General features: G+C 55.5%; 1 protein-coding gene across 1 annotated transcript in view; it reads left to right on the top strand.

Annotated features, from left to right (window-relative positions):
- The window catches only part of MN1 (MN1 proto-oncogene, transcriptional regulator), a 44,404-nt gene extending 26,485 nt beyond the window's left edge, over positions 1-17,919 (top strand). Inside the window, 1 exon segment of the mRNA XM_045534368.1 lies at positions 17,559-17,919. Coding sequence (XP_045390324.1) covers positions 17,559-17,740 — 182 coding nt within the window. The 3' untranslated portion in view covers positions 17,741-17,919.
- The last annotated feature ends 8,471 nt before the right edge of the window (positions 17,920-26,390 follow it).

Below are 26,390 nucleotides of genomic sequence, written 5' to 3'. Positions count from 1 at the left end.
CAGTGGGGGGAAAAGGGGCCGAGTTGGTGCGTGCTGGGCTGGGCGCCGGGCCTGCTGGTGGCCGGGTGTGCGTTGTACCTGCACCGCCCAGGAATGCCCCGTCACCGGGACCTGAACCCACAGCAGCGATCTCTCCCCGCGCAGAGAGCTCCAGGGAGGGCAGCTCCTTTCCTCTGTCCTTATTTTATATCCGAAAAGCCTCAGCAAATAGTGCTGGGCTTCATTTTACCAGCAGGCGGTCTGACATGGGTCTGGTCCCACGACCTCTCTGGAAGATCCTGACAATTGATCTCCGGAAATGGAACCCAAGATTTAGTGTTTTCTCCCCGGTGTTCAGACCCCAGCAACACCACCTCCCAGCTGCGAGACCTTGCTCAGATCACCTCTTTGAGCCTCAGTTTTTCTCATCTGTAAAATGGGGGTAATTTTGACCACTCAATGAGTGGAGTCAATGCAGGGGTCGGCAAACCTTTTCTGTAAATGGTCAGATGGTAAATAATTTGGATTTCGCAGGTCATAAAGTCTCCACCTAAGTACCTAAGCCTGCCCTTGTCACGCAAAAGCAGCCGCAGACAATGTGCAAATGAATGGGTGTGGCTGTGTGCTGATAAAAATGTATTTATGGAAACTGAAATTTGAATTTTATATAATGTTTTTTGGTTTTTTTTTTTTTTGGAGACAGAGTCTTGCTCTGTCACCCTGGCTAGACTGCCATGGTGTCAGCCTGCCTCACAGCAACCTCAAACCCCTGGGCTCCAGTGCTCCACCTGCTTCAGCCTCCCGAGTAGCTGGGACTATAGGTGCGCACCACCACGCCTGGCTAATTTTTTCTTTTGTTAGTAGAGACGGGGTCTCACTCTTGCTCAGGCTGGTCTTGAACTTCTGACCTCAAGCGATCCTCTCACCTCGGCCTCCCAAAGTGCTAGGATTACAAGCGTGAGCCACCACGCCTGTCGCATATAATTTTCATTTGTCATAAAATAGTCTTTTGATTTTTCCAACCATTAAAAAATGTAAAAAGAAAAAAAAAAAAGCCAAAAAGCCTCCCACATTCTTAGCTCACAGGCTGCAAAAAGATTCCAAAACCCAAATTCAGGTGGTAGACCAGATTTGCTCGTGGGCTGTAGTTTGCCAACCTCTAAGTCGACTCTTGGAAGGTGCTTAGCATGGTGCTTTGCACAGAGAAACTGCTCAAAAAATGGAAACGATGGCTATTATTATTTTCTGGCTCATAATACCTTTTATGGGTATATTTAAGAGTAAATTAAAAACAGGTTAGAACCCTGAGGTTCAGATGATGATGATATCATCGTCCCATTTTACGGTCTTCACCTGTATCTTTACATTTTTTTGTGTGTGTTCTTTGACCACGGCAGGACTGTCACTCCCATTGCAGGGAAACTGAGGCCCAGAGAGGGAAAATGCCTTGTCCAGGGTCACATGGCTGGGAAAAGGCAGAGGAGGGTCCTGAAACCATGAGGTTCTCTGCCCGGCCCAGGGTGTGCCTGGGAGGGGGCCCCAGGGTCCCCTGTGGCAGTTTCTGGGTTGGAAAGTGACTGGCCTGGTTGCCCGAGTCCTCCCTTCCGTGAGCCTCAGTTTCCCCACCTGGAAATGGCTGCCCTTCAGACCCCTGTCTGTCCACTGGACTCGGACTCTGGGTGCTGCCTGGGTGGTGGGTGATAAGAATCTTTCCCCGCGATCCTTTTAGCAGTTCTAAAATCCGGGTTCTATTTGACCCATGTTTGCATTGCCTGTGGCTAAGGATTACGGGACCCTCGGCTGTGCCGGCCAGAAAGGACTTGGGGGGAAGGCTGTGGAATGAAGCGAGGGACTGTGTTCCCCGGGTTCGGGTGAGGATGGGAAACTGGGCACGGTCACTGCTCAGCACTCCGGATGGCGTCATCAATATCGGATGATGACTGCCTTGGACGATTCCCTCTGGGTCTTTGAATCTCCCTCCACTCGGCATCTGGAAAGTGGGGACAATCATGCATACTTTGCAGGTTGTCATGAGAGTAAGGAAAGGTACCGGTGAAAACAGAGGCTTGGGGCTGGCCACGTAGCAAGTGATCAGTACATTGGTGTCACTGATACTATTCTTGCTGGGATCCTCGTTCTTCGCTTCCTGCATTTCCAGCCCTCAATTTTGAGGACTGTGAGTTTCTACCTTCCAGAGTGTTAATGGGGAAGGGCGGTGTGTGACGGGGAGAACAGGAGGGAGGAGCTAACCCTGGCCTGCCCTTGACTCGTCGTCCGACCTCAGGCAAGTCATTTTATTTCTCTGGGCCTCAGTTTCTCCCTCTCTGTGGTTGGACTAGGTCAAATTACAGACTTGATGTTGAGTGCTCATCTGGATTGATTAGTTGTGGCTTCTGGAGTGTTGTGTTGAGAAAGACTCCGAGGCCGAGTCTGGGCTCCCTAGGCAGGAGTGCTGCAGTGGATTAGTAATGTCTGCCGTGGGCTCAAGCAGGAATACATTTTGGTGGGAGTCGCAGGTGGTCGATAATCCCGAAAAAGATGACCAGCTCCTTCTAGCCCCAGATTGACTGCAATCTATGGAAGCTTCCTATTAAAAAAATGATGGGGCTTGCCTTTTGTAAGAAGACGAGTTGTCATGGCAACCGCTGATGCGGACTGGGAGAGACTTTGTAGATTTTTATTCTAGATCAGCGCCGTCCCATAGAACTTTCTACAGAGATCGAAATGTCCTATATCTGCCCCGTCCAGTACAGGACCTTCTAGCCGCTTGAAATGTTGCTAGTTGTGAGGAATTGATTTTTAAATTTTATTTCAAATTTTAAAAGCCACATGTGGCCAGTGGCTACCATACTGGGCAGCCCAGTTCTAGACTCCTAGAGCCCCTGAGCTTGTAGGGGCTCCCAAGATCAACTTGTTATGCCCTAAGGTCACCATGAACTTGGGGTGGGTCATGGGGCTTGTTGCTAGGCAACAGATGCCAGGCAGCTCTCTCTCTGTGGCTCCACCCACAGGCAGCTGGAAACCACCTTTGCAGTTTCGCTTAGGTGGGTGAACGCTGCACAGGAGGGCGAATGCTTTTCTCTTCTGCGTCGCATGCCTCTGGTTCCCAGGGCTCAGACCCTGTGAGTGGGTGAGGCCTGGCCTGGATCAGATTCGCGCCCCTGTCCCCAGAGGATGACCATGCCCAGCTCTCATCCCCCTGTGGCACCCCAGGAAACAGGCAGGTGTTTCCAGATGCAGAGTGGGCGGGCCCAGAGGGAAGGCAAGGTGACGGGCGTTGAGGAGCGTGGGAAACATTTGTTACTTTTTCCTTCCCTCCTTCCCTCTCTCTATTTCTGGCATGGGGCAAAAGTGGAAGAGGCTTGGGAAATGGACTTGGCTTCCTCCTGCCTCAGCTGTGGGGTGCTGGGCAAGTCACCCCACCTCTCCAAACCTGTCTCTGCATCCTTTGAAAAGGAGCAACAGCCCCTCCCTCCGAAGGGAGGACCCGATGGAGTAATATACATGGAACGTCTAGAATGGTGTCTGGGATGTGGTTCCCTTCCCTGGGGGGAAAATCAGTTAAATTACCCTGCAGTGCTCTGATCCCATCTCTCTCTTTCTCATCCCCCCCCTAAAAAAACCCCAACCCACGCTCCCACCCGGTCCACCCCTCCTGCCCAGAGATGACGTCAGAGCAGTGGGCAGGAATTTACCTGATTCTTGCGCCTGGAGTCCACTTAAAACTCATCATAGAGGCGATCCCGGCATGTCCGGTCTCAGGGCTGGGTGGGGGTGCTGGCTGGGAGAGGGGCCTTCTTGGATCATCTCCAGGCGGGAGGAAATTGATGGCATTTTGCTTAGCTCATTCCAAGGGACTCTGATATTTTTCTCTCCACGAAAGTCACCCCCTGTCTTGTGGTTTCTCCACACACGGGCGGGATCTGAAATAAACTGGGAGAATTCTAACCTCGGCACGTTGCAGAAAGTCTGCTGGCTGCGTTGGGGTTCTGGGAAGCGAGTGGATGGGATTCCTCCATCTCTGGGTTGTCTTGGTAAATTTTGGGAAGGAGCACCAGGCAGGACTCCCAGGGAAGCCTTGTGTTACTGGCACCCGGGAAGGCCCGCCACGTTCCCGTTCGGGTCCGTGTGGAGGCCCTGGTGATGTGGTTTGAGTCTTCCTCATTTTAGAGATTCTTTAGGGTTTGCTCCTGCCCCCATGAGTTGATGGTCAGCACACGGAGGGCCTACTATGTGCCAGGGCCACAGTAGGGGAGAGAAAAGGCCCCCAATTTCGTGGATCGCACATCCTCAGCGTTGTGGCACAGAGCAGGACAGTTGTAAAACGTGTAGCATAATCTGGGTTAACACGAGATGTTACAGAATGGGGGACACCAAAGCCCACTAATGGGCTTGAAGAGACCTCCCTGAGGAAGGAAGATACAGAAGATTTGGTCAAGTGACAGAAGAAGGGACAGTAGTGGTCCAGGAAGAAGGGGAGAGCTGGCAGGAATAGTGTTGCCGCCTCTTGGTGACAGCGTACTACAAACTCCATGGTCAAGCCTTCTAAACGAGGAAGGGACCTAGTGCTGGCTTTGGCAGTTGGGCCAAAATCCTCAGATCTTGTCACACTTCTGCCGTTAACTCACCCCTCTCTGGCCTTGGTTTCCCCAGTATGTAACGCCTGCCAGCCCGTCTTCCTAGGGTCTGATTCTGAAAATGCTTCTGAGAGGTGGAGTGTGGGTGTAGCAAAATCTGTCGTGTCCGGGGAAAATGTGATGGAAGGTGAGGCCGGGGTCAGCTTAGTCACTGAACCCCCACCCCTGCGCCTGCCGCTTCCCACACTCCCTGCCTGAGAGCAACGTGGCGGCCCCCCCTTCTCCTCTGAGCCCACACCCCACCCCCAGGTCAACGCCAGAGACAGTGCTCTGGGCGTCGCAGGCCCAGCCAGCAGGGGCACCTGGAGCCGGGCCAGTCAGCATGGCTCAGTCCCCTGTCCCACCCCCAAGGTAGAGATCGCTGGACATTTCCCAGCAGTCTGCAGGACAGTTTGGGGTGGGGACCATCCACTTGGGCGGCCTCTTCAGGTCACAGTGTCACAGCCCTGGCAGTCGGTACTCTTGCCAGTTACAAAGGGGTTGGCAGCCCAGAGAGGGCAAGTGATGTGCCTGAGGTCACACAGCCAGCTTCTGGCAGAGCCGGGGGAGGAGAGCCCAGCCTGGAGGGAAAGCGAGTTGGGGGTGTTTGTGGCAGATGCCCGTCTCCCCAGAAAGCCAAAGGCTGGATCTGTCACGGCCCTCGGGGGGTGGCAGCTGGGGATGGTGTGCCAGGCACAGGCAGCCCAGGGGCTTTGCTCCTGTTGTTTTGGTGGAAGTCATCGCTCAGCTCCTTCTAAGCGCGGACCAGGTCCTGCTGCCCCACCTGTCTCTCCCGTAGGCCAGTCAGGCACCGGCGGGTGGGGAAGAAGGCACAGGCTCTGGGCTCGCACAGACCCAGGTTCGAATCCAGGCTCTGCCATTTTCTAGCCGTGTGGCCTTGACCCTCACAGCGCGGTTGAGAGGGTCCAGGCCAGCTCCTGGGTTGGTGCTCTGCCCACCACTGCCCGCTCGGGCCCCGCCTGCCCTACCTGTCACCATCACTCTGTCCTTTCCAGAGCTGAGGCCGAGCTGCTGTTTCCCCAGCCGGGCCATGGAGCCCCATACAGGCGTCCTCAGAGGCCTTGCAGAAGTGACACGGGGGCCCCCGCCCGAGTCCCCTCTTGCCTGACGTGGCTGACTTACTCAACCCCCTCCCCACAACCAATGTTTTAATGATTTTTTTTTTTTTTGAGATAGGGTCTTGCTCTGTTGCCCAGGCTGGAGTGTCATGGCATCATCATAGCTCACTGTAACCTCCGACTCCTGGGCTCAAGTGATCCTCCTGCCTCAGCCTCCCGAGTAGCTGGGACTACAGGTGCATGCCACTGTGCCTGACTAATTTTTCTATTTTTAGTAGGGATGGGGTCTCGCTCTTGCTCAGGCTGGTCTTGAACTCCTGACCTCAAGTGATCCTCCTGCCTCGGCCTCCCTAAGTGCTAGGATTACAGGCGTGAGCCACTGTACCCGGCCTGTTTCATTGATTTTTAAGTAGGAAGACAGGAAGGTTTCTGCTGTAGCTGGAGAAGGAAGGTCAGGGCCACAGTGAACGATGAGGACATTCCTGATTCCCTAAAGGTCATGGTACGAGTCTTTACAAATCAGGAGCCTGTATCGAGCACCTACTGGATGCCTGGCTGCCGCTTCTGGCTTATGTGAACTTAGACAAGTGACGTGACCTCTCTGAGCCTCAGATGCAGGAGTCAGCAAACTCTGTAAAGGGCTGTATAGTAAATATTTTAGGTTTGTGGGTTAGACAATACGATGGTTAATTTTATGTGTTATGCATCCGGGATCATGAGGTGCCCAGATAGTTGGTTAACCATTTTTCTAGAGAAGCCAGGCCAATACATACAATCTCTGTTGCAACTGCATGGAAACAGCCATACACAAAGTGTAACCAAATGGGGGTGGCTGCGTTCCAATAAAACTTTATTTGAAAAGCAGGCAGTGGGCCAGCTTTGGCTCGTGGGCGGTCATGTGCTCATCCTAGCCGGTTGTTCATCTGTGAAATGGGGCTAAGAGCATAGATGTCGCCCTCCAGGGTTACGGTAGGGAATTGGTGAGTTTAAAAGCATGAACATGTGATGGATGTTAACTCTAGTTATCTGTGATTGTTAATGTCATTGTATGTCATTCTCCCAGCAGCCCTGCCCAGTAGAAGGTGCATGATCTCATTTCACAGATGGGGAAACTGAGACATAGAGAGATGAAGCGACTTGTCCTCAACCCTTCTTCTCACTGTTAGATGACGTGGGATGTATCTCCACCCCGCTCGGGCCTCGGTTTCCCTACCTATAGCCTCAGAGATGTAATGCACAGGGCACGATGATCACGTCCATCGTGTGGGGGGACATGGAGGCACAGAGGGGTGGAGTCCCTTGTAGGGGTCACCAGCTGAGATGCGGCAGTGCTGGGATTAGGAACCGAGCTGGGGTTCTTGGGGACCCAAGTTACCGCCGTCTGACTCAGATGCTGCCCAGGGTTCCTGGCCTCTTGTGATTCTTCTGGAGGGGTCACACCTGGGTTTGGGGTGCTCCTCTCTCTCTGTCTCCCTGCAAAGCTTCATTCTCATCCTTAAAGCCCCCTTGCACGCCCTCCCCTCTGCGAAATCTTCCGGGATCCCCACCTCTGCTCCCCAGATCCCACAGCGCAGGCCACCTTTGCCCCAGCAGGCGCTGTGCTCTATCTTGCGGGTTCGAATTTACCAGAACGTCTCTCCACCAGGCTGGGAGCTCTGGGGGTCAGGACCTATGTTGGGGTCACTTCTCGGAGCCCAGCGCCCCACTCGCAGCGGGGGTACAGTTTGGCTGGGACTAGCCCATTGCCGTGCTGTCTGTGCCCTCTCGAGGAGCTCTTCCTACAGGCTGCCCGGCCCGGGCCTGGGGCACTGATCGTAGCAGCAGGGCCCTGAGTGCCCGCTGGGTACCAGCTCATCCCCTCTTTGCAAGGCAGGAGTGACCAAACCCAGTCCCCCGCGGGGTGCAGCAGCGTGGTGGGAACTTACGTGGGCCGACACGGGAAACACCCCAGAGCTCCTGGCAGACCCGCAGACCGTGGGTGTTGGGGGGATGAGGCAGACGACCCCAGGAACCTCCACCCCAAAGCATCAGTGCTTTGAAAACTTATTTTTTAACCTTCAGACTTGTCGCTGAGTCTGGTGCTTCCTCCAATCGGGCCAAAAGCGGTGAGATTCTAATCCTAAAGCAACGCGAATGTACGTTGTTTTTTTTAGTAAAAATAATTATTTGTTGAAAGCAGAATGCCGGGAGCTCAGGGAGGTGCCGGACCTGGTGTTAAGTTGCCTCAGTTCACTCGTGAGGATGTTGGGGCTCAGAGAGGTAGAGCGTCCTGCCCAGGGCCACCCAGCGTTGGGTCTGACACCATGTGGGTGACTCTTGGGTGGGAAGACAAGGAAACAGAGAGCGGGAAGTGCGGTGCTGGACTCAGACGGGGCTGGAGAGAACCTCAAATGCCCGATACGCTAGTAACGCTGACAGCAGCTACCATTCAGTGGGGTGTGCTTGGTGCCTGGCATTGTGCCGAGCGCTGTGTTTGCATTATTGTCACTGGACCCTCCCTTCCATGAGACTGATACTGTCCCCATCCCCATTTCACGGATAAGGAAACTGAGGCGGGGAGGGGTCGATTTCCCCGGAGCAGGTAGGCAGCGCTCTCCCTGCATAAGCACCCTGGCCACACCACCGTCCGAAGGAAGGTACAGGCTGGGTGATTGGCCCCCAAGCCTGTCACTTCTCAGCAGCATGCAGGCCAGGAGTGGCCCGGGGGCGTGCAGGGCTGCATCTGTCACAGGTCACTGGCTGTGTGTGGCCGCAGGCACCGGGACAAGGAGCCCAACTGGAGACGCTCGGGCCTGGTGTGAGGAGCCTGCCTGTCCATCCTGCGGGCTGTGGGTCCCATGCGTCCCCACCTCGTGCCCTCCTCCAGGGCTGGGGACGGCCCCCAGGAGTCAGCCTCCCCCACGATGCCCGGCCCTGCCCCCCGCTCTTGGCGGCCGGGCTCCGACGATGCCCTTGCTGCCCGTCCTCCGTGGGGCCCTCGGCCAGTTCTCAATCTAAATGACAGCTGCCCGCAGCCAAGTCAACTCACATTAATCTCCGAAGGCGTCCAGAGGCCTGGCCGAGCGTCTCACCGGACGCCGCGGCCGCAGTGGCCGGTGCGAGGTCCCCTCTTCATCCTCGCGGGGCCTGGAAAGGGGGGGGCGCCCAGCCCCCTTGGGATGGTTAGTTCGGGGGCTCTCTTGGCACCCGGCCCCGTGCCCAGGGCAGAAGGGGACACAGCCCTCCCTGCCCCTCCAGCGCCCCGGAGGCGTCAGTTTCTGTCCTCAGCTGCTGTGTCCCCCTGGTAGCTCTCATCCCATCTGTGAGCCCCAGAGTTTTTTCCCCCCCGAAAGCCAGTGTGTGTGTTGGGGGGAGAGGACAAGAAAGAGACGGAGGTTGACAGAGGAGGACAGTACTTTCAAGAGAACGAGAGAGAGATTGAGGTGGGGGAGGCAGTACCTGGCACTTTGGCAGGGGCCTTGGCCCTTTTGCATGTGGCTTTGATAAAACCACACACTCTGCCATCAGCCAGCCCTGGGTGTGACCCTGGCTCTACCGCTGGCTGGCTGTGTGACTGTGGCCCTGTGACGGCTGTGCGGGGGACTGGGGCGTCAGGCCCCCTCTCCCTGGTGCCGGGGCATCCGCGAGACCGGCTGAGCCCATGGTCCGCGTTCTCTGTGACATCCTGGAGAGGACAGGCTGGAGACGTGGCCCACTTTCCTTTTTCCTTTTCTTGGTTGTCACAGCGACACCATTGCTTGACATTGTCATGGAAGGGAAGGGAGAGGAGGGGAAGGGGAGGTGGGCAGGGGGCTGGGCTGCGGAGTGGCCAGTCCCCCGGGCCTGCCTTGGGCCCTGCGTGGCCCCTGTGCGGTGGCTGGGTGAAGTGTCACTTGGGCTGCCAGCTGCCACAGCTCAGGCCCCAGTCCCTGGGGTTGTGGGTGAGGTGTCTTAGTGTCCTTAGGCTGAGGTGTCTTAGTGTCCCTCACTTCGGGAGGGCTCCTGGCGACATTGAGTATAAAATCTGATTGCCACATCCACCCACCACCAGTCATTTTAGGGAGGACCATATAGGCCCAGAGAGGCGAGTGACTTGCCCAAGGTCACACAGCAAGCAGGTGACAGAGCGGGAATGAGGATGTGAGTCATTCATGAAAACATTTGGCAGATACCTACCAGGTGCCTACTGTGTGCCAGGAAGCAGAGGGACAGCCGGGAGCCACATGGGCACGGTGGGCCTCAGGCCTCCCGGCCGTCTTCCCTGGAGGGATTGTCACCACCTTCTACCGATGGGGAAACTGAGGCTCAAGTTGACCTGCCCAAGGTCTCGGAGCTGGTGAGGGGCAGAGTGCTGAGATTCAGATCAAGGCGGGATTCGAAGCCAGGCCCCGGAGCCCAGAGTGGGGGTGGGGTGTGGCCGAGAGGTCCTAGGTTTGCTGTTCTCCTGCGAGGTTGGTGGCCACCTGGACCCTCTCTCTGCTGCGCGACATCCAGCCGAGAGTCGCTCTTCCTGTCCCTGAGCCGACAGGTGGGGGTTCCCAGGTCCCATCTCTGTCCCTGGAGGAGGGACTCGGACCAGGGGTCGAATGCGGACAGGGCTGTGGGGCCCTGCAGCTGGGGTCCCGCTGGGTCGTGGGGGCCAACTCCCCAGGGCCGGCTCCCCCATACCCGCGGTGGCGGGTCCTTGCAGACAGGCCTGGGCGCTGCGTTAAAAAGCCCGTGGCCTTGCTTGCCACTGAGCACGACTCTACTCCGGCGACTCCCGTCTGCCCTGAGAGCTGGTGGCCATTTCCTGGGCACCTGCCATATGCCAGGCACCACAGACCCTGGTGTAACTCGGCAAGGAGCTGGGCGCTGTCCTAGCCCCACTTCACAGAGAAGAAAGCCGAGGCTCACGGGCAGAAGGTGACTTGCCCAAGGTCGACCTGCTGGGCAAAATGACAGGGACGTTGGTCATCTGACTCCAGAGTCCCCCCACGATGTTCTCCGTCTCTGACAGCCTGTTGGTGGGTGGCCCTGACCTCAGGACACGCCTCTGCCAGGGTGAGAGGTGTCAGCACTCCCTGCAGCCACATAGACATAGCCCGTGGCACCATTACTCTCATGGTGGCGGGGGCAGGGGTGCCATCTGCCAGCAGGGAGGGGAGGGTCACGTGCTGCAGAGTAGGGGCGTGGAGAGACATCGCTAAGGGGCTGATAGCCAAGTAGAATGGTAGGAGTCAGCAGGGGTGAGGAGGGAGGGTGCTCTAGGCAGAAGGAACAGCAGGAGCAAAGGTGTGCAGGTGGGAAGGGAGCGCGTGGCAGGAGGGAGTGCTGAGAGATGAGGCTGGAGGCCTGAGATGGAGGCAGGCCAGGTCGCGCACAGCCAGGGGCTTTATCCTGGGGGCACTGGGGAGCCATGGAAGGTTTAAGCAGGAGAGAGGTCTGCTCTGGGGTCAGCGTGGAAGCGGTGAGAGCAGTAAGGTGGCTGCTGCAGGAAGGAGGTGGCGGAGGCCGGGCCAGGGTGGGGCAGAGGGGCAGGAGAAAAGTGGACAGCTATTAGAGGCAGCCTCTTCCCTCCCTGGTCCCCGCGCTGCCTCTGGGGGACGAGGGAGAGTGAGGAGTGACATGAGATGCCCACGGCCCGGCGCTTCTTGGGGATGGCGAGCCGGAGCCACTCAGGTCTGGGGGTCACGGATGTGTGTTTGTCGGTGGGGGGGCCCTAAGGGACGCCCAGGCCCTGAGAGGTGGTGGTCCAGCCCTCAGCTGAGTGGCAGCTGTCACAGAAACCAGCATCTCCCCCCACCAGGTCCAAATAAAGGAAAAACCAAAATACATTTCCCTTTGTCGGAATCCGGCGAGGCTGAGTCGGGCGAGAGTCATCCGCACAGTGTTCTGGGGCCCACACTGCCTCTTACATAAGCTCCGAGTTAAAAATACGCCCGGAATTCTAATGCTCCCGCTCTGCCTGGGACCGCACCCTGACCCCCAGCCGCAGCAGGCAGGGGTGGCCCGGGCCCCCGGCACCCACAGAGACAAAGAAACTGCCCCACGGCACAACGCTGGCAAACGGCAGTTCTAGCTCTGGCCGTCCCCAAAGCCTTGGGCTGTTGGAGAAGAGTAAGCGTAAGAGCAGACACTCCCCTTCTGTTTTTTTGAGACAAGGTCCCGCTATGTCACCCTGGCTAGAGTGCAGTGGTGTCATCATAGCTCACAGCAGCCTCAAACTCCTGGGCTCAAGTGATCCTCCTGCCTCAGCCTCCTGAATAGCTGGGACTATAGGTGTGTGACACCACACCTGGCTAACTTTTAAATTTTTTGTAGAGATAGAGTCTTGCTGTGTTGCTCAGGCTGGGCTCGAACTCCTGGCCTCATGGGATCCTCCCGCCTCGGCCTCCCAAATGCTGGGATTACAGGCGTGAGCCACTTCGCCTGGCCTGCCACCCTTTTCTGGGGGCTCACCAAGTGCTGAAGACTTTGCCCCTTCATCTTGCTTAATTCTCTCTGCAGCTTGTAGGGCAGGTTTGCTTCTTGTCCCCATATCACAGCCCGGGTCCCACCCTGCCCAGCCGCACCCTGGGTTGGTGCCCCGGGAGGCCTTGGTCTGGGCCTTCGCTGGACTCTGCACGCTTCCTCCACACCCTTGGCCTTGCCCGGGTGGGTCCCGGAGGTGGCTGGGCTGGATGTCCCCTTCCCGAGGGTTTGACTTGACGGTGGGAAACCACCGGGGCAGCACTTTGGCTGTCGTGGGAGGTGGCAGCCACCTCCGCCCAGCTCACGACGCCCGAGCACGCGGCCCACGCACATCAGGTCCGGGGAGTTGCAGAGCGGAGCAGGGTGATGACGGGGACCGTGTTGCCGACTTTAAAGACAGAAAGAAAACTCAGCCCCCTCCGCGGGTGGGCGGCATCTCCAGAGAGACATTGAAAATGAGTCGTCCTCAGGAAAACACAGGTGCCTCTTCCCCTTCCCCTGTCACCCCAGTCCTGGCCAGCAGAAGGGCCCCTCGGGCCTCCCCGCGCCCAGCCCTGCGGGTCCCCGCTGTGGCCCGCAGGCCGGTCAGCAGCGACAGACAGGCGACGGTCCCCACGGCCCGTGTTGGCGGGAGCGCGGCGCGCTGAGCACTTGGCACGGGTCGTTTCGCTTAATCCTGCAAACTGCCTCCGCGACGGCCCGTCTGCTGTTTCCCCGGTCCCTAGGACTGAGGTTCTGGGAGCTGAAGTGACGTGCACAAAAGTCCCTTGCTCCACAAACGGTGGCCCCTGTCGTCGTCGTCGACCCCTGTAAGAGAAATGCGGTGACATTGGTTGTTCAGGCAAGTGCCGCTTGGCACCGGCCCTCTCCCTCCCGTCCCGGGCGTGGCTGTCCCCGCGGTGGGCTGAGAAGCGGGGGAGACGGAACCCCTCCCCGGTGTCCTGGTCACAGACGCAGCCGTCCGCACCCCCGCAGCTGCGACAGCGTCGGCAGAAATGACCGAACCCGGCGCGTGGAGTTCCAGGAGTGGGTGCTGGGGTGGCGGGAAGAGGCCGCACGGGTCCCCGAGGACACGTCACATGGAGAGGGCGCTGGGAAGGGTTGGGAGGAGGACGGCAGGGCTGTCGCAGCTCCAGGCCTTGACCCTGGGAGTCGGCGAGAGGTGGTCTCTTCATAGATGTCCTCAAAGCCCATCCCGTGGTCTGTCCTACCCAGCATGCCTGTCCAGGCCCCAGGGACAAGAGGCCCCTCTCCGGGCCCCTGTGCTGCCTGTGTCCGGCGAGGCACACGTGGGTGATGTTTTAGGGTGACGCCCCGGCCTCTGGGACCGACCCCCGCCCATGCACGGGGTGTTGCCGGCCCTTTCTCTTGTGTGGTTCCCCCCAAACTGCTCTGAGCCGGGCCCACCGGGAATCACCGTCCCCAAGTCACAGATGAGGAAACTGAGGCTTTGCGGACAGGGGGCTGCCCAGGTGTGGGCCACCTGGGATTCGACCTTGGCCCGACCGGCTGAGGGAATTCTGGACTGAAAGACCAGAGCCAGCCCCAGCGTTGGTGACCTGGCCCCCCAGTGACCCCTGGGAGCTGGTGACCTGGCCCCCCAGTGACCCCTGGGAGCTGGTGACCTGGCCCCCGGTGACCCCTGGGCCTCTGCATTCCCAGCTGTCGACTAGGAGCGAGGGCCACTTCCCGGGCAATGTGTGTCCCGACTGTCCCCAGCCTGCAGAGCAGGCCAGCCCGGGCCTCCCTCCCCCGCGCAGCCCCAGTCTGATGGCGGAGGCTGGCGTCCAGCAAGTGGGAAACGGGACAGCACTCGCCGGCCCCTGGTGTCCGCCAGCGCCAGGCGCTGAGTAACTCCAGGGTCTTCCCCCAACCCTGGGAGCTGGGGAGGGCGCGATTTTATCTCTGGGTCCCCTGTGAGCGGGGACGAGAGCCTCTCCCCAGCTGGGGCAGGCCACGACTTGAGGCGGCTTCCGTGGGACTGATTTATCGGCAGCGACTCGGCAGCCCCGGGGGAGCTGCAGTCTGAGGGCGTGTTGGGTCCCCCCGGCTGGAATGAATCCAACGGGAGGATGAGTTCGGTCATGCTTGGGTTGCCGAGAGCTGAAGAATGATATTCTGTCTTAAAAATACTCCCCGTGGACACCAGACTGGCTGGCTCTCTTGCTCGTCCCCGGCGGAGGCTGGGGAATCCTGTGCCTCTGGCCTGTGCTCTGTGACATCGGGCGAGCCCCTCACCCTCTCTGAGCCGGCCCAGGTGCCCCTGCTGGCGTGGGCAGAGGGGTGACGCCGTTGGCGGGCTTGCTGGGGCGTGGGTTGGACAACACGCGGAAGCAGTCAGGTGTGTGCCTGGCACGCCCTCGGTCAACCCACCCACGTAGGAAGAGCCATCGTCTCTGGTGTCAGCGCGTGACATGGTTAACAACCGTGCGTCACTGGGGAACGAAAGCCGCTTTGGGAAATTTGGCCATTCGGGTAGGTCTGTAACCAGCGTTTTGCTCAGGAAGTGACGACTTCCTCTCACCTTCCTGGAGCTCTCGGGCACCGAGCAAGGGAGCCCGGGGTTGGAAGCTCAGACCAGGGTCTTGTCTCTCTCCTTTGGCAAGAGGCTTCATCCCTCTGAGCCTCCGTTTCCTCATCTGTGAAATGGGCGCAGGCATCGCTATGTCAGTTTCTTGAGATAAGGGTGTGTGCAAAGGGAGGGAAAAACACCCTTTCAGATTTCCGTCTCTCCGGCACATGCTGCCTCCCGCCCCCGCCCCTCCATCCAGGTCTTGCAATAAAATTTGTTTGGGGGGTGTTAAGCGGGGGGTGGTGGGGAGTGGCGCCGGGAGCCAGGCAAGCGTGGGGTGCTGTGCCTCGGTACTGCAAGGGTCCAGGGCTCGCTGTGTGCTAAGGGACTCCGCATCTGAGGCTTCAGGCCTCCTGGGGTACCTGCTCCCCAAGAAGCTCTGGGTGTGGCGTTAACAGCATCCCAGCACCGCCCCCCCACTCACCGGCTTTGAAACCTTGGGCTCAGAACCTCAGTTTCCCATTCTGTGGAATGGGGCAAAGACTCCAATGTCCTGGGCAGGAGCATGCCCACCGGGCCAGACCCCCAGGAATTTGGGGGGCCTTAGGGACATCCAGGTGGCTGCGAGGATCCCTCACCTCTGACCCTCCCAGATCCTAATGACAGTCCCAGCAGTACAGTTTGGGGATCTCTCTGGGCGCCAGACCACGACAAGGCCCCAAGCGAGATGACATCACCCCCACTTTACCAGTGGGGAAACTGAGGTTCAGAGAGGGAAAGCGGTAGAGCCCTGGCCCACGCGGTGGAGGGGCCGTGACTGCAAAGTGACTGTGCTTTTTGTCCAAAAGAGACATTATTTCCTCGCCCCACCCTCAGCTCCGGGAGGGGGCGGAGGACAGCGTCTGGGTCCGCAGGGCCGGCTCCAGGCCTGACACACAGTAGGTGCTCAGGAAAGGCCTGTTCATTGAATGAATGAGGGAAGGAGCCGAGGAAGGAAGCTTCCTCCCCCGCTCCGGCTCCTCCCAGCGTGCAGGTCCCAAAGCTTCGTGTCTCTGGGGCTGCAGGGTGGGGGCCCAAGCCCAGTTAGTCATGGCCTGTCCGCAGCTGCCTGGGCCCGTCCCTCTGGGAGGATTTTCTCTGCAGGCCACGGCTCATCTCCTGGGGGAGGCCTGAGCTAATCCCAGAGGGCAGGGCGGGCGGGGCGACTCCTGCCTGGCACGGGGCCCTGGCTGGGCTTGCACAGCGCTGAGGGCGGGCCGGCCGTCGAGGTCAGTATCTGGGTGTGCTCCTCCAGCTGGAGCGGAGCCCCCACCCCCAATTTCAGCGTTTCTCGCTCCTACCCAGGCAGAATTTCACCACCGGCCCGTATTCAAACCCGGAGTCCTGCCTCTTCCCGGTTGTGTGACCTTGGGTACCTACGTCACCTGTTCTCTCCCAGCATCAGACTCCAGAAGAGCGGAATGATGAGACTATTCACTGACATGTAGTAGCTCTCAGGACAGAGCCAGTGCTCACTTGGCAGCTGTAAATTAGACGTCCTCCAAAATGACAGTTCCATTCCTTCCCTGCCTTAGAACTCCCAGGTCTTGTGTACTGCTGGTCTACTTTATACTAAAGTGTGAGTGGTTATCAGACTCCTGTCTCCTCAAGCGTATCTAACACAGGCAGCACTGTGATCTGTGGTGTTTTCTGGTGCTGTGTGACTGAGTGAGAAGAGAATTGGGGGGATTTTCACTGGAGGAATGGGGGGAGGAATAGACTCCCATACCCCTGGCACCCAAAGTCCCTTCATGCAGCAGCTAGGAATGGTGCTTGGGTGCCAGTCTGGTCAGGGAGTCCAGACTCTCAGTCTTTACTGCCCTGAGCACTTCACCCTCTATCCCTGCAGTTCACACAAACACCGCGTACACGGCTGACAGCCTGGTTGGCCGTCAAGAGGAGGTCCGTGGGCCTGGTGGACACTCCCATTATCGGAGGAGGACGACTTGACTCGGGTCCCTTTGTGGGGCTAGAACTCGAGTCTCTCAGCCGTCGGTTTGGAGCTGTGTGACCCCAGGAAAGTTTCTGTGCCTTTCTGGGGCTCAGACTGCTCATCTGCAAAGCGGAGGCTAAGCCTGGAGGGTAGGAGGGAATGAACGACGTAATAATCGGGTGTCCCAGTGTGCCCCTCCCCTCCCATGCCCCCACTCTCAAAGCCACCTCTATGGAGTCTCAGCCCCTGCACACCAAGGAGGGGCAGACCTTCAGAGGCAGGAGGGGCTGAAAGGGGTGTTGGGAAAACACTCTCGGCTGGGGTCGGGGATCTCCCCATCCTGCCTGCTCCCCTGGGGGGGTGCTGTGTGACCCCACACTTTCTCCTGTGTGACCTGGGCAAGTCAGTTTTCCTCTCTGGGCCTCAGTTCTCTTAGCTATAAAGTAGAAGTGACCATCCTTACCTCCTGGGGTTGCTGTGCAGCCTGGCACTCTTTAAGGAGGTTCCCAGCACATGATAGTCCCTCAGCAAGTGTCTGTCCAGAGAATGGGCTGTGTTCTGGACCTGGACAATCCTCCTCTCCACCCTTTCACTGCATCTGGCGAACTCCTACACATCCTTTGATGCCCAGTTTAGATGTACCTCCTCCAGGAAGCCTTCCTGACTTACCTCATGTCCACTTAATCTTTTGGGAACTCTAGTCTATCAGAAACAGGCAAACCCTGAGTTTATCCTACCCCACTCTCCTGTTTCCCCAGGAGGAAACTGAGTCCCAACAAGGGGCCTTCCCTTGGCTGAGGCCTCACAGCTGAGTCAGAGGCAACAGCAACAGGATTCAAAGCAAACGTCTCTAGATCCACTAGGACCATTGCTAGCTGTGAAAAGAGGGCGTGGACGGTGCCTCTGTCCTCGTGCCTCGGCCACTTTGTACGTGCCACTAACGTCCTCTCTTCCTTCCTTCTCCGCAGCCCATGACCTCCCCGCAAACAAGGCCTCGGCGACCCAGCCCGGCAGCCACTTGCAGTGCCTGTCCGTCCACTGCACAGACGACGTGGGCGACGCCAAGGCCCGAGCCTCCGTGCCCACCTGGCGGTCCCTGCACTCTGACATCTCCAACAGATTCGGGACATTCGTGGCCGCCCTAACTTGAATGACAAGAAATACCCCGTCCCCTGCCAGGCCCTTCCCTCCCCCCTCTCTGTCTCCTGCCCCCTCCCCTGGCCCCACCCCCCTGTTCATTGGAAAGGGCCACTATTGCTGAGTGGATGATTTGTTTTTTTTGTTTTCTAGGTTGGTACCTGCTTAGTGGCATAAAGACCGGAAAGGGTTAATTTAAAGGGGAAAAAAAAAAAAAAAAAGCCTCAAAAGTTTTTTTTTTTTTTAAAGAAAGAAACTTGTCTGCCACAGTATGTTACCAGTGTTAATCCTTCTGCAGTTAGCAAACTTTTGCTTAAGCCTTTTTCCTGCTAGATAATCCCCCGTTTTTCTGTAATCTTGGCATACATTTTTTTAGATGACCTCTTTCCTTGTTTTACCTTCATGCTGCTGTATGTCCAAGTATTGTCATTTCATAACAAGGCAAGCGTCGCTTTCCTTTTTTTATTCTTTTTCCTTTTCTCTCCCCCTTCCCCCACCCCCCCGTTTTTTTTTTTCCTTTTTGCTTTGTTCACTGCTTATTAAAATGGAAATCGTGGAGAATAAGTAGTTCTGGAATATTGCCGGGTGAAAGTCAAATTGTCATCACAATATTATATATTGACACCCAACTGTCATCAGTCAGGCAGGAGCCAAACAATTAATGCCCCCCTTAGGTATTCCGCCTGGGATTTTGTTTTGTCTGTTCCCTGAGAAAATAGAGAGATATATTTTTGTTCCTCCAAACACATGCTCAGCCTTCAGCTCCATTTTTTTTTTTTTCCTTCTCCTGCTGGAAGCTGGACTCGAGGAGGAGCCATCCAGCCCGGCGCTGGGAGAAGGAGCTGGAACGTTCCATGGGGGTTTTCTCTCCCTTTCTGGGCCTCCGCACAGATGCCCGGGCTCTGCATTCTCACGCTGTGCCGAGCAGCCTCTGGTCGGCCTGGGGTGGGGTGCTCCTCCGGCTTCAGAGTTTCTGGAAGCTCCACGCTCCTGCCCTTGCTGCAGCCGGCCCCCCCCGAAGGTGGAGGTGGATGAGTTCTCAGCCTTTGCCTTTTTCCAGCGTCTGTTTCTGCCTGTGCATCCCAGGGCAGAAGGGGGGGGCTGAGTGGATCTCCCCCACCTCTCCCTACCCGTCCCTGGGAGGGAGGAGGCACCCCCAGGCTCAGCCCGCAAAGCCCCTCCCCTGGTGCCTGGGTGTCTTTCTTTGCAGACTCCTGAGGGCTCCAGGAGGCAGACAGCGAATATAACTGAGGACTTTGATTCTGGGGCCTTTTATTTTTGAACCCTGGAATCCCACCCTCTCCCTTTTTTTGATTTAATCTCACCCTATTGCATAACTAGAGCCATGTCCCATGTGTGTCACGAAGACATAACTCCTCTGAGCAGACATGAGTGGCAGGACCCTAAGGTGCCGTTGGTGACTGCAAAAGGCCTATGTGACTCGTGGAGGTGGGGAGGGGGCACACAGAGTCCAGGTGGCTCAGACAAGAAAGAGGTGACTGCTGTCACTTCACCAACATTGGCGACCGCTGTATTTTATTGCAGTTTTTGGTAACGGGCGTGTCTTCTTAAATGCTCCATTTTGAGCTCCCCTCCCCCGCCAGGTCCCCAGAGTTTGCAGATCTGGCATTTTTTTTTTTTTTTTTTTAGCTAGTGACCTGAAGGCTTTGGGCTCACCATCCAACACCCACATTGTTTATTTGAAAGAACTTTTCAGCAAAGGGAGAGGAGCTTCCAGAAAAACCTCAGATGCTGTCCCCTCCCTTCTCTTTCCTTCGGGTGGCCCTTTAGGCTGGGGTTTGTGTCTGGGCCGTCTGCGGTGCCCGCCGGGGGCATCTAGGCCGAGGGCAAAACCTGGCCGCAGAGGGCAGGCACGGCAGGTGGCATGAATTTATCAGAGAATCGGTCACACTCTGGGCAAACCTCCACGTCCCCTCTGATTCTGCAACGTCCAGCTGTTTGAGAGCTTCATCATTTTACTTTTCCAACACGAATGATTTCTCCTTCATTGCTTAAGGCCGGGGAGCAAAGTGTCTTAACTTCTGTCTTTGACTTTCTCAGCGCTGAGTCACTTGGCCATTAGCTCACGGTCCTCGCAACCTCGGCAACCCCTGAAGTTTGAAACTTTCTCGCTCCCCGTGACCCCGGAATGGAACAGCTTTAAAAATAGCCTTAAGCAAAAAGGATGTTATTTCATTACATTTGGCTTAATGGGAAGAATCGAAGCAAATTCAAAACACACCCCAACACGCGAGACTCCGAACACTGGTAATCGGTACTGCATAGCAAACTCTTCGGGAAAAGAAAACGAAAACGTTCTTGCACATGTAAAATATGAAAACTTAACTCTGCTGTGTGTTAGGCAATCCTGTAATCTTTTTTGACTCTTAAAAAGAAATTCATTTCTGAAATGCTTGGTTGGAAGACTGTGACGATAGCTCATGAAATTGAGTGTTATTTTTTCCTTTCTTTTTTAAAAAAAATATGTAAAGTGCAGTCTTCTGTATTCATGCATACTGTATATACCTGTATATGTTTTCCTGAGCAGCTAAATGACAATAAATATGACGTTAATGGTGACTGTGGTACATTTGTGGGTGGGGCTTGCTTGCTTTTTTTTTTTTTCCCCCTTGCCCCCTCTTTTTATCCATGGGTCTCTTCGAATTCCGTGGGATAAGGAGGGCTGGGGCTGGATGCTGTAGCGTTGTTGATGCTTGACACTATTGGCATTTGGGGGTCAGATAATTCCTCGTTGTGGGGGGGCATCTAGTGCATTGCACGATGTTTAGCGCAATCCCTGACCTCTACCTACAGCCCCTTCCCACCACTGTGACAACCAAACACACCCTTAAATGTTGCCCAGTGTCTCCTGGGTGGGGGGCAAGATCACGTGGGGGCTGAGCACACTGATACTGATCAGCGTAGGAGGGAGGGGCAAGGAAAGGCCCACCCTCCCCCAGGTGGCCGTGGTGGTGGTTATTCTTCGGGGTTCCAGCGTTTCAGTTGTAGATCCCAGGAAGCTTTGTGACCTCCTGCCGGTTACGTAGCTTCTCAGTTCCTCCTTTCTGCATCTGCGAAATGGGTCTAGCTCGGGGGGTTGTGACGGGAGACAACGGATGTGAATGGGACTTGTGGGAAGGGCTCTGTCTGCATAAACTGTCAGCACTGGTGTCACTGGAACCCGGCTGACGGCGTCCTGAAGTCGGGCTGTCCTGGGGCGGATGCTGCTTCCTGCTTTCGGGCAGGTGGTTTAACTCCAGCCTGTTTTCTTGTTTCCGCAGTGGAACAAATAAGACATCCTGCTTGAAGGGTGCTGCCTTGTTCATGGCCCTGGAAAAGCACCCGCTCTCCCACAGGCCACGCTTGGGACAACAACTTCACTCTGGCACCTGCAGCCTCAAACCTGAGGCCGTTGCAGAACCTTCTCTGCCCTTCCCTCTTGCACCTCTATCTCCCAGTGTTTCTCAAAGTATGGTCCACAGAACCCCGGCAGCAGAAACACTTCAGGGCTCTTGTTAACGTCAGATTTCTGGCCCTGCGCTAGGTTACTGACTCAGACCCTTTGAACTCTTACTTTGCACATAATTGTAACGGATGCAGTTACCTTCTTTCCCAGCCCGCAGCAGATCAGACGGCTGCTGTTGGCGGGCCCGATGCCAGGCTGAAGCGGGAAGATGAGTCAGAAACGAGAGCGGCAGATTGAGAACTGAAGCGTAGCCATTTAGCGTGGAGGCAAACAGCTTACATATGTCTCTGTGATGTATGTCTCCGAGCTGAATCTACCCCTGAAAGCGGCACACTAACGCACGTAAATGGAAGCTCCCCAGACTGGCATTCAGCTGGGAAAAAAGTTTGATTATGTGCAGGAAATTCCCCATCTCAGAAGCAAAGAACACATGCAGGAAGACGTCTCGCCATGGTTGCTTTGACGTGAGTCTGGAACCCGGAGTGGAAAGACCTAGGCAGTCACTCGGTGTCTGGGAGGCAGGCAGGGTACTCTCTCTGCCTCAGTTTCCTTGGCAGCGGAAGGGGCATGCGTGTTGCCAGTCCCACAAAGCCGATCTGTGGGCAGACTGCTGAGCGCAGTGCCAGGCACAGAGGGGAGTGGGCGGTGCCCGTCCCCGTCTGACACCTGGTAACTCCCATTGGCATCTGGCGGGTTGAGCCTCCCGGACTCTTCAGAGTTGGAAATGGTGCTCTCTCGTGACCCACCTGCAGGGAAGCGTGACCTTGGAGGACATTTGCCTCCCTGGGACCGACTCAGAGACCTGGGTCCCCACCCCTCACCAGTAACCAGAGGACACACACAGGTGCAGGCTAGTCACACTGTTTCATTTCAGCTCAACAAATTGACTCAGCTCCTACCACGTTCCGGGGACCGAGGATCCAAGTAATAGAACTGCCGTGAGTTGAGGACCAGACTCTGTTCTAGGCACTTAATAGACTAATAGCATCTCATTTAATTCTCAGGGCAACCTTGGGCCAGGACAGAATCATCCTACTTTTGCAGATGAGGAAATAGCCTCAGGGAGAGGAAGTGTCCAAGGATGTGCAGTTAAAAAGTGGCTTTGAGTCCCGTTGGGACTGAGATCATGGATCAGCCTGCCCTTAAAATACTCACAGCCTAGGAAGGAGGCATGAGGTTGGATGGGCAAGTAAGTTGACAGTTAAACGCGAGGGGAATGTGCCCAATGACCCACGGCGGTACAAGGGATGGATGTCACTCTGAGAGATTCACAAACCCCACGTAGGAGGCTTAGGGAAGGCTTTCTCCAGTAGGTCATGTCCAGGTAGGGTTTTGGAGGATGCATAGGAGTTTCTCCTATTTATCCCAGCATATAAATTGACCCTAAATTTGCAGAAGTTTTATCGTACTTTTTTTCTTCCAACTTTTAAAATTTTCTTTATATATAGCTGATGGCATATATGTCAGAACATGAGGTTTAAGGACAAGGCCTCTATATTCCCCTTAATTTGGAGAAGCTTAAAAAAAATCTCTTTAACCTTTAAAGGTCTCCTGCTCAGAGTGACAGTGGTATATGATCGTGTTCAGGACCCAGGGCAAGGAAGGAAGATGGAAGAATAATGAGCATTGAGTGTGGGATTTGGGGAGACTTCAGGTTGCTGTGAAATGAATGGATGGGTGAGTGAATGAATTCTCAGAGCGCCTAAGAACCAAAAAGGCCACAGACTGGCACATCGGTGTGTGTGTGTGTGGGGGGGCATGTGACATAGGGGCTGCAACGTTGGGGTGCATGTGGCCCTGGGGAGAGCCCGGATGGGGTTCCAGCAGCAGGTGCATCTCACAAGTGGAGCCTTTCCACATGGACAGAGAAACTTCATCTTAACTAGACGTCCCCTCTCACACCTCAGGAGGCTGCCTCCTCCCCCCCGAGTTGACAATTCTGGGGTGCTGAGGGACGGAAGGCAGCCTGGGACCCCGGCCCAGCTCAGAGTAGGAGGGTGGTGGCCCATGCAGCCCCCTGCACCGTGCACAGTACCGGGGAGGTGCGATGTCCTTCCATGGTGGATGGATGTTGAGTGAATACCATTTTTTGCAGCCTCAGAAGGGACCGTATTCTCTGGAGGACGATTCTGGACTAAATACCACAGGAAATGTCAAATCTATCCTGGAGAGATGTTGCTTGGGGTCTCAGTTTTTCTTTCTCTACAGCAGGGTGGCCTCATAATGGTCCCTGAGGTGTGAAGGAGGTGGCGGCGCAAGACCCCATTGAGTTAGGACATCTGCGACCCGATGCCCTCAACTGCAAGTTGCCAGAAACTTCACTCCATGATCAGGTTGTTTCAAAGGCATTTTTAGAGCCAGGGAGGGCCCGTCAGAGGTGGGTTAGCCCTGAGGAGGCAAAGGAGAAAAGGGGGGGGGGTGCAGAGAAGTAATGATGTCACCTCCTCTTGGGGCCCCTTAAAGGCACTGGGGGCTGGGGCCACCTGGGCTGTGTGTGTGAGAAGGAGGAGGCTTCGGGACTTGGTGGGCTCCGGCCAGAGTGGGCTTCAGATGCCCCGGGTAGATGGACGGTTGGGTCACAGCCCAGGGTCTGGAGCCTAGGGCGTCACCTCTTTGAGCCTCAGTTTCCCCATTTGTAAAATGGAGGAGGACGTCCACAGTAACAACCCTGTGACAAGCAGATGTGAGGTTCAAGTGAGGGTTTTGCACTTGTCCTGCTCACAGTAAAGTGCTCAGTGAGTAGTAACCACTGGCAACGTCAGGAATCACAGACTCCTGTGGGCATCTGCCACGTGCTGGGCACCGAGACTGGGGAGGGGTGACGCAGGCCTGAAGGAGGAGCCCCCTAAATGTCTAGACCTGCTCTGTCCGGCGCAGTCGCCACTGGCCGTGTGTGGCTCTTGAGCACTTGGAAGGTGGCTGGTCCAAATCAAGATGTTCTGTGAGAAATACTCATGGGCTTTCAAACACCTAGTACGAAAAAAAAAAAAGAATATAAAGTATCTCATTAATTAAAGTTAAAATTTTATGTAGTGATTACATGTTCAAATAATACTTTGGCTATACTTTTAATATGCCCATAAGATAACTTCATCTATTTTTTTCTTACTTTTTAAAAAAATGTGGTGTGTTACATTTTCTATTGCTCGTAACAAATTGGCAACATCCGTTCTGTGGATCAGGAGTCCAGGCATAACTGGGCTCTCCGCTCCGGGACTCACAGGCTGAAGTCAGGGTGTGGTGGGCTGTGTTCTCATCTGGAGGCTGGACCGTGGAGTCGTCCACTTCCAGGCTCATTCGGATTGTTGGCAGAATTCGTCTCCTGGAGGCCGTAGGACTGAGAGCCCCAGTTTCTCACTGGCTGATGACCGGGGCTGCCCTTAGCTCCCGCAGGTCCCTGAAGTTCACGTGGCCGATTGGCCGTGCACAGCATGGCGTTTGCTTCTTCCAGGCAAGCAGGAGGGTCTCCCACTCCAGTCTGCTGAGACGGAGTCTTACATAACGTCATGTTATTATGGGAGTGACAAGCCGTCACCTTTTGACATATTCTGTTGGTTAGAAGCAAGTCACTGGTTCCACCCACACTTAAGGAGAGGGGATTATACTAGGACATGACTCATTGGGGCCATCTTAGGGTGTGCACACCCACACATGGGACTGCTCGAGAATTCTAACCGGAGTATTACACATGCGACCCGTATTTTGTTTCTATTGGGCAGTGCTAGTCTCGAGACTACTAAATTGTGCCTTGAGGGTTATGCTGCCTTTGATCGAGGAGGAAGAGCAGGGTGGGTAAGAGAGTGGGCTTTGGGTAACTGCTGGGCATCTGTGGGCAAGTTACCGCACCTCTCTGAACCTCAGTTCCCTCAGCTGTAAGTTGGGGGTGGTGGTACCCACCCCGTGAAAGATCTATGTTTGTAAAGTGTTTCTTAACCTAGTGCCTAGCACTTAGTCAGTGCTCAATAAATAGTAAGCATGATGCATATTATTAACACATGTTGATTTTTAACCTTTAAAGGACAGGCCAGTTGACTGTCCTGAAACTTGGCTCTGCTGCTCACGTCTATGAGGCCAAAGGACTTAACATCTCAGGGCCTCAGTTTCCCCATCTGTGACATGAGGATGTTGAACTATGTTATTCCTTGAATCACTACCATTGGATGCATTCTGGGTGCTGTGGACAGGGTGACGGTGGGTAGGGAGCCTGGCAGGGCTGTGGCCACAGGCCACAAAGGAGGGAAGGATGCTCAGCCACCAAAGAGAATGGGAAAATGATCTTGGGGAGGTCACCCAAGCAGGCGACAGCCCAGGGCACCCCAGTGCCACTTGGGAGGGTGCGGAAAAGGAGTCGTGTGGGTGTTCTGTCCTTAGTGAGCCTGGGGAGGTGCCAAGAGGGAAGCCCCACCCCACTTTCTTTTTAAAAAGATTAGAAAAGGATCCGAAGACCAGAGTGCCTCACGGATTTCCCTGCATGACAAGAGGCTCAGCGGGGAGGACTGCACCCTGGGGCACTGCAGTTGAGCTGCAGAGGAGAGAGAGGGTGCGGGGGATGCCAAGCCCCTGCCCCTGGTCTGGGCTGACCTGACCCGGAAGGGATTTGGGATACTAAATCCTGCAATTATAATACAGGGATAGGGTGGGGGTAAGTCCCTGCATCTGCTGTTATAACACAGCCTGATGAGGTGCCCCAGGAACCTGGGAAAAATCTTTTTTTTTTTTTAAATTTAGATAAAATTTACATAACGTAAAACTCATCATTTTAATGATTCTAAAGTATATTATTTATTTATTGATTTTACTTTACGTTCTCACGATGTAGTAGATAACTAAACACTAAAGCACTATAAGCACTTTAATTTTAAAGTATATAGGTCAGAGGCTTTTAGTATATGTGCAGTGTTGTGCAACCATTATTGCTGTCCAATTCTGGAACATTCTCATCACCTCAGAAAGAAATCCTGTACCCATTAGCAGTCACTCCCTATCCCCCTGCCTCCCCCCACCCCCTGGCAACCACAAATCTACTTTCTGTCTTTATGGTTTTGCCAATTCTGGACATTTCATATAAACGGAATCGTATGATATGTGGTCTTTCACGTTAGACTTCTTTCATTCAGCATAATGTTTTCAAGCTTCATCTAAATGGTAGCATGGATCAATATTTTACTCTTTTTTTATAGCTGAGTAATATTCCATT

The sequence above is a fragment of the Lemur catta genome, chromosome 21 (assembly GCF_020740605.2).
Source record: "Lemur catta isolate mLemCat1 chromosome 21, mLemCat1.pri, whole genome shotgun sequence".
NCBI classification, from domain to species: Eukaryota; Metazoa; Chordata; class Mammalia; order Primates; family Lemuridae; genus Lemur; species Lemur catta.
This window is presented reverse-complemented; position numbering and strand designations above follow the sequence as displayed.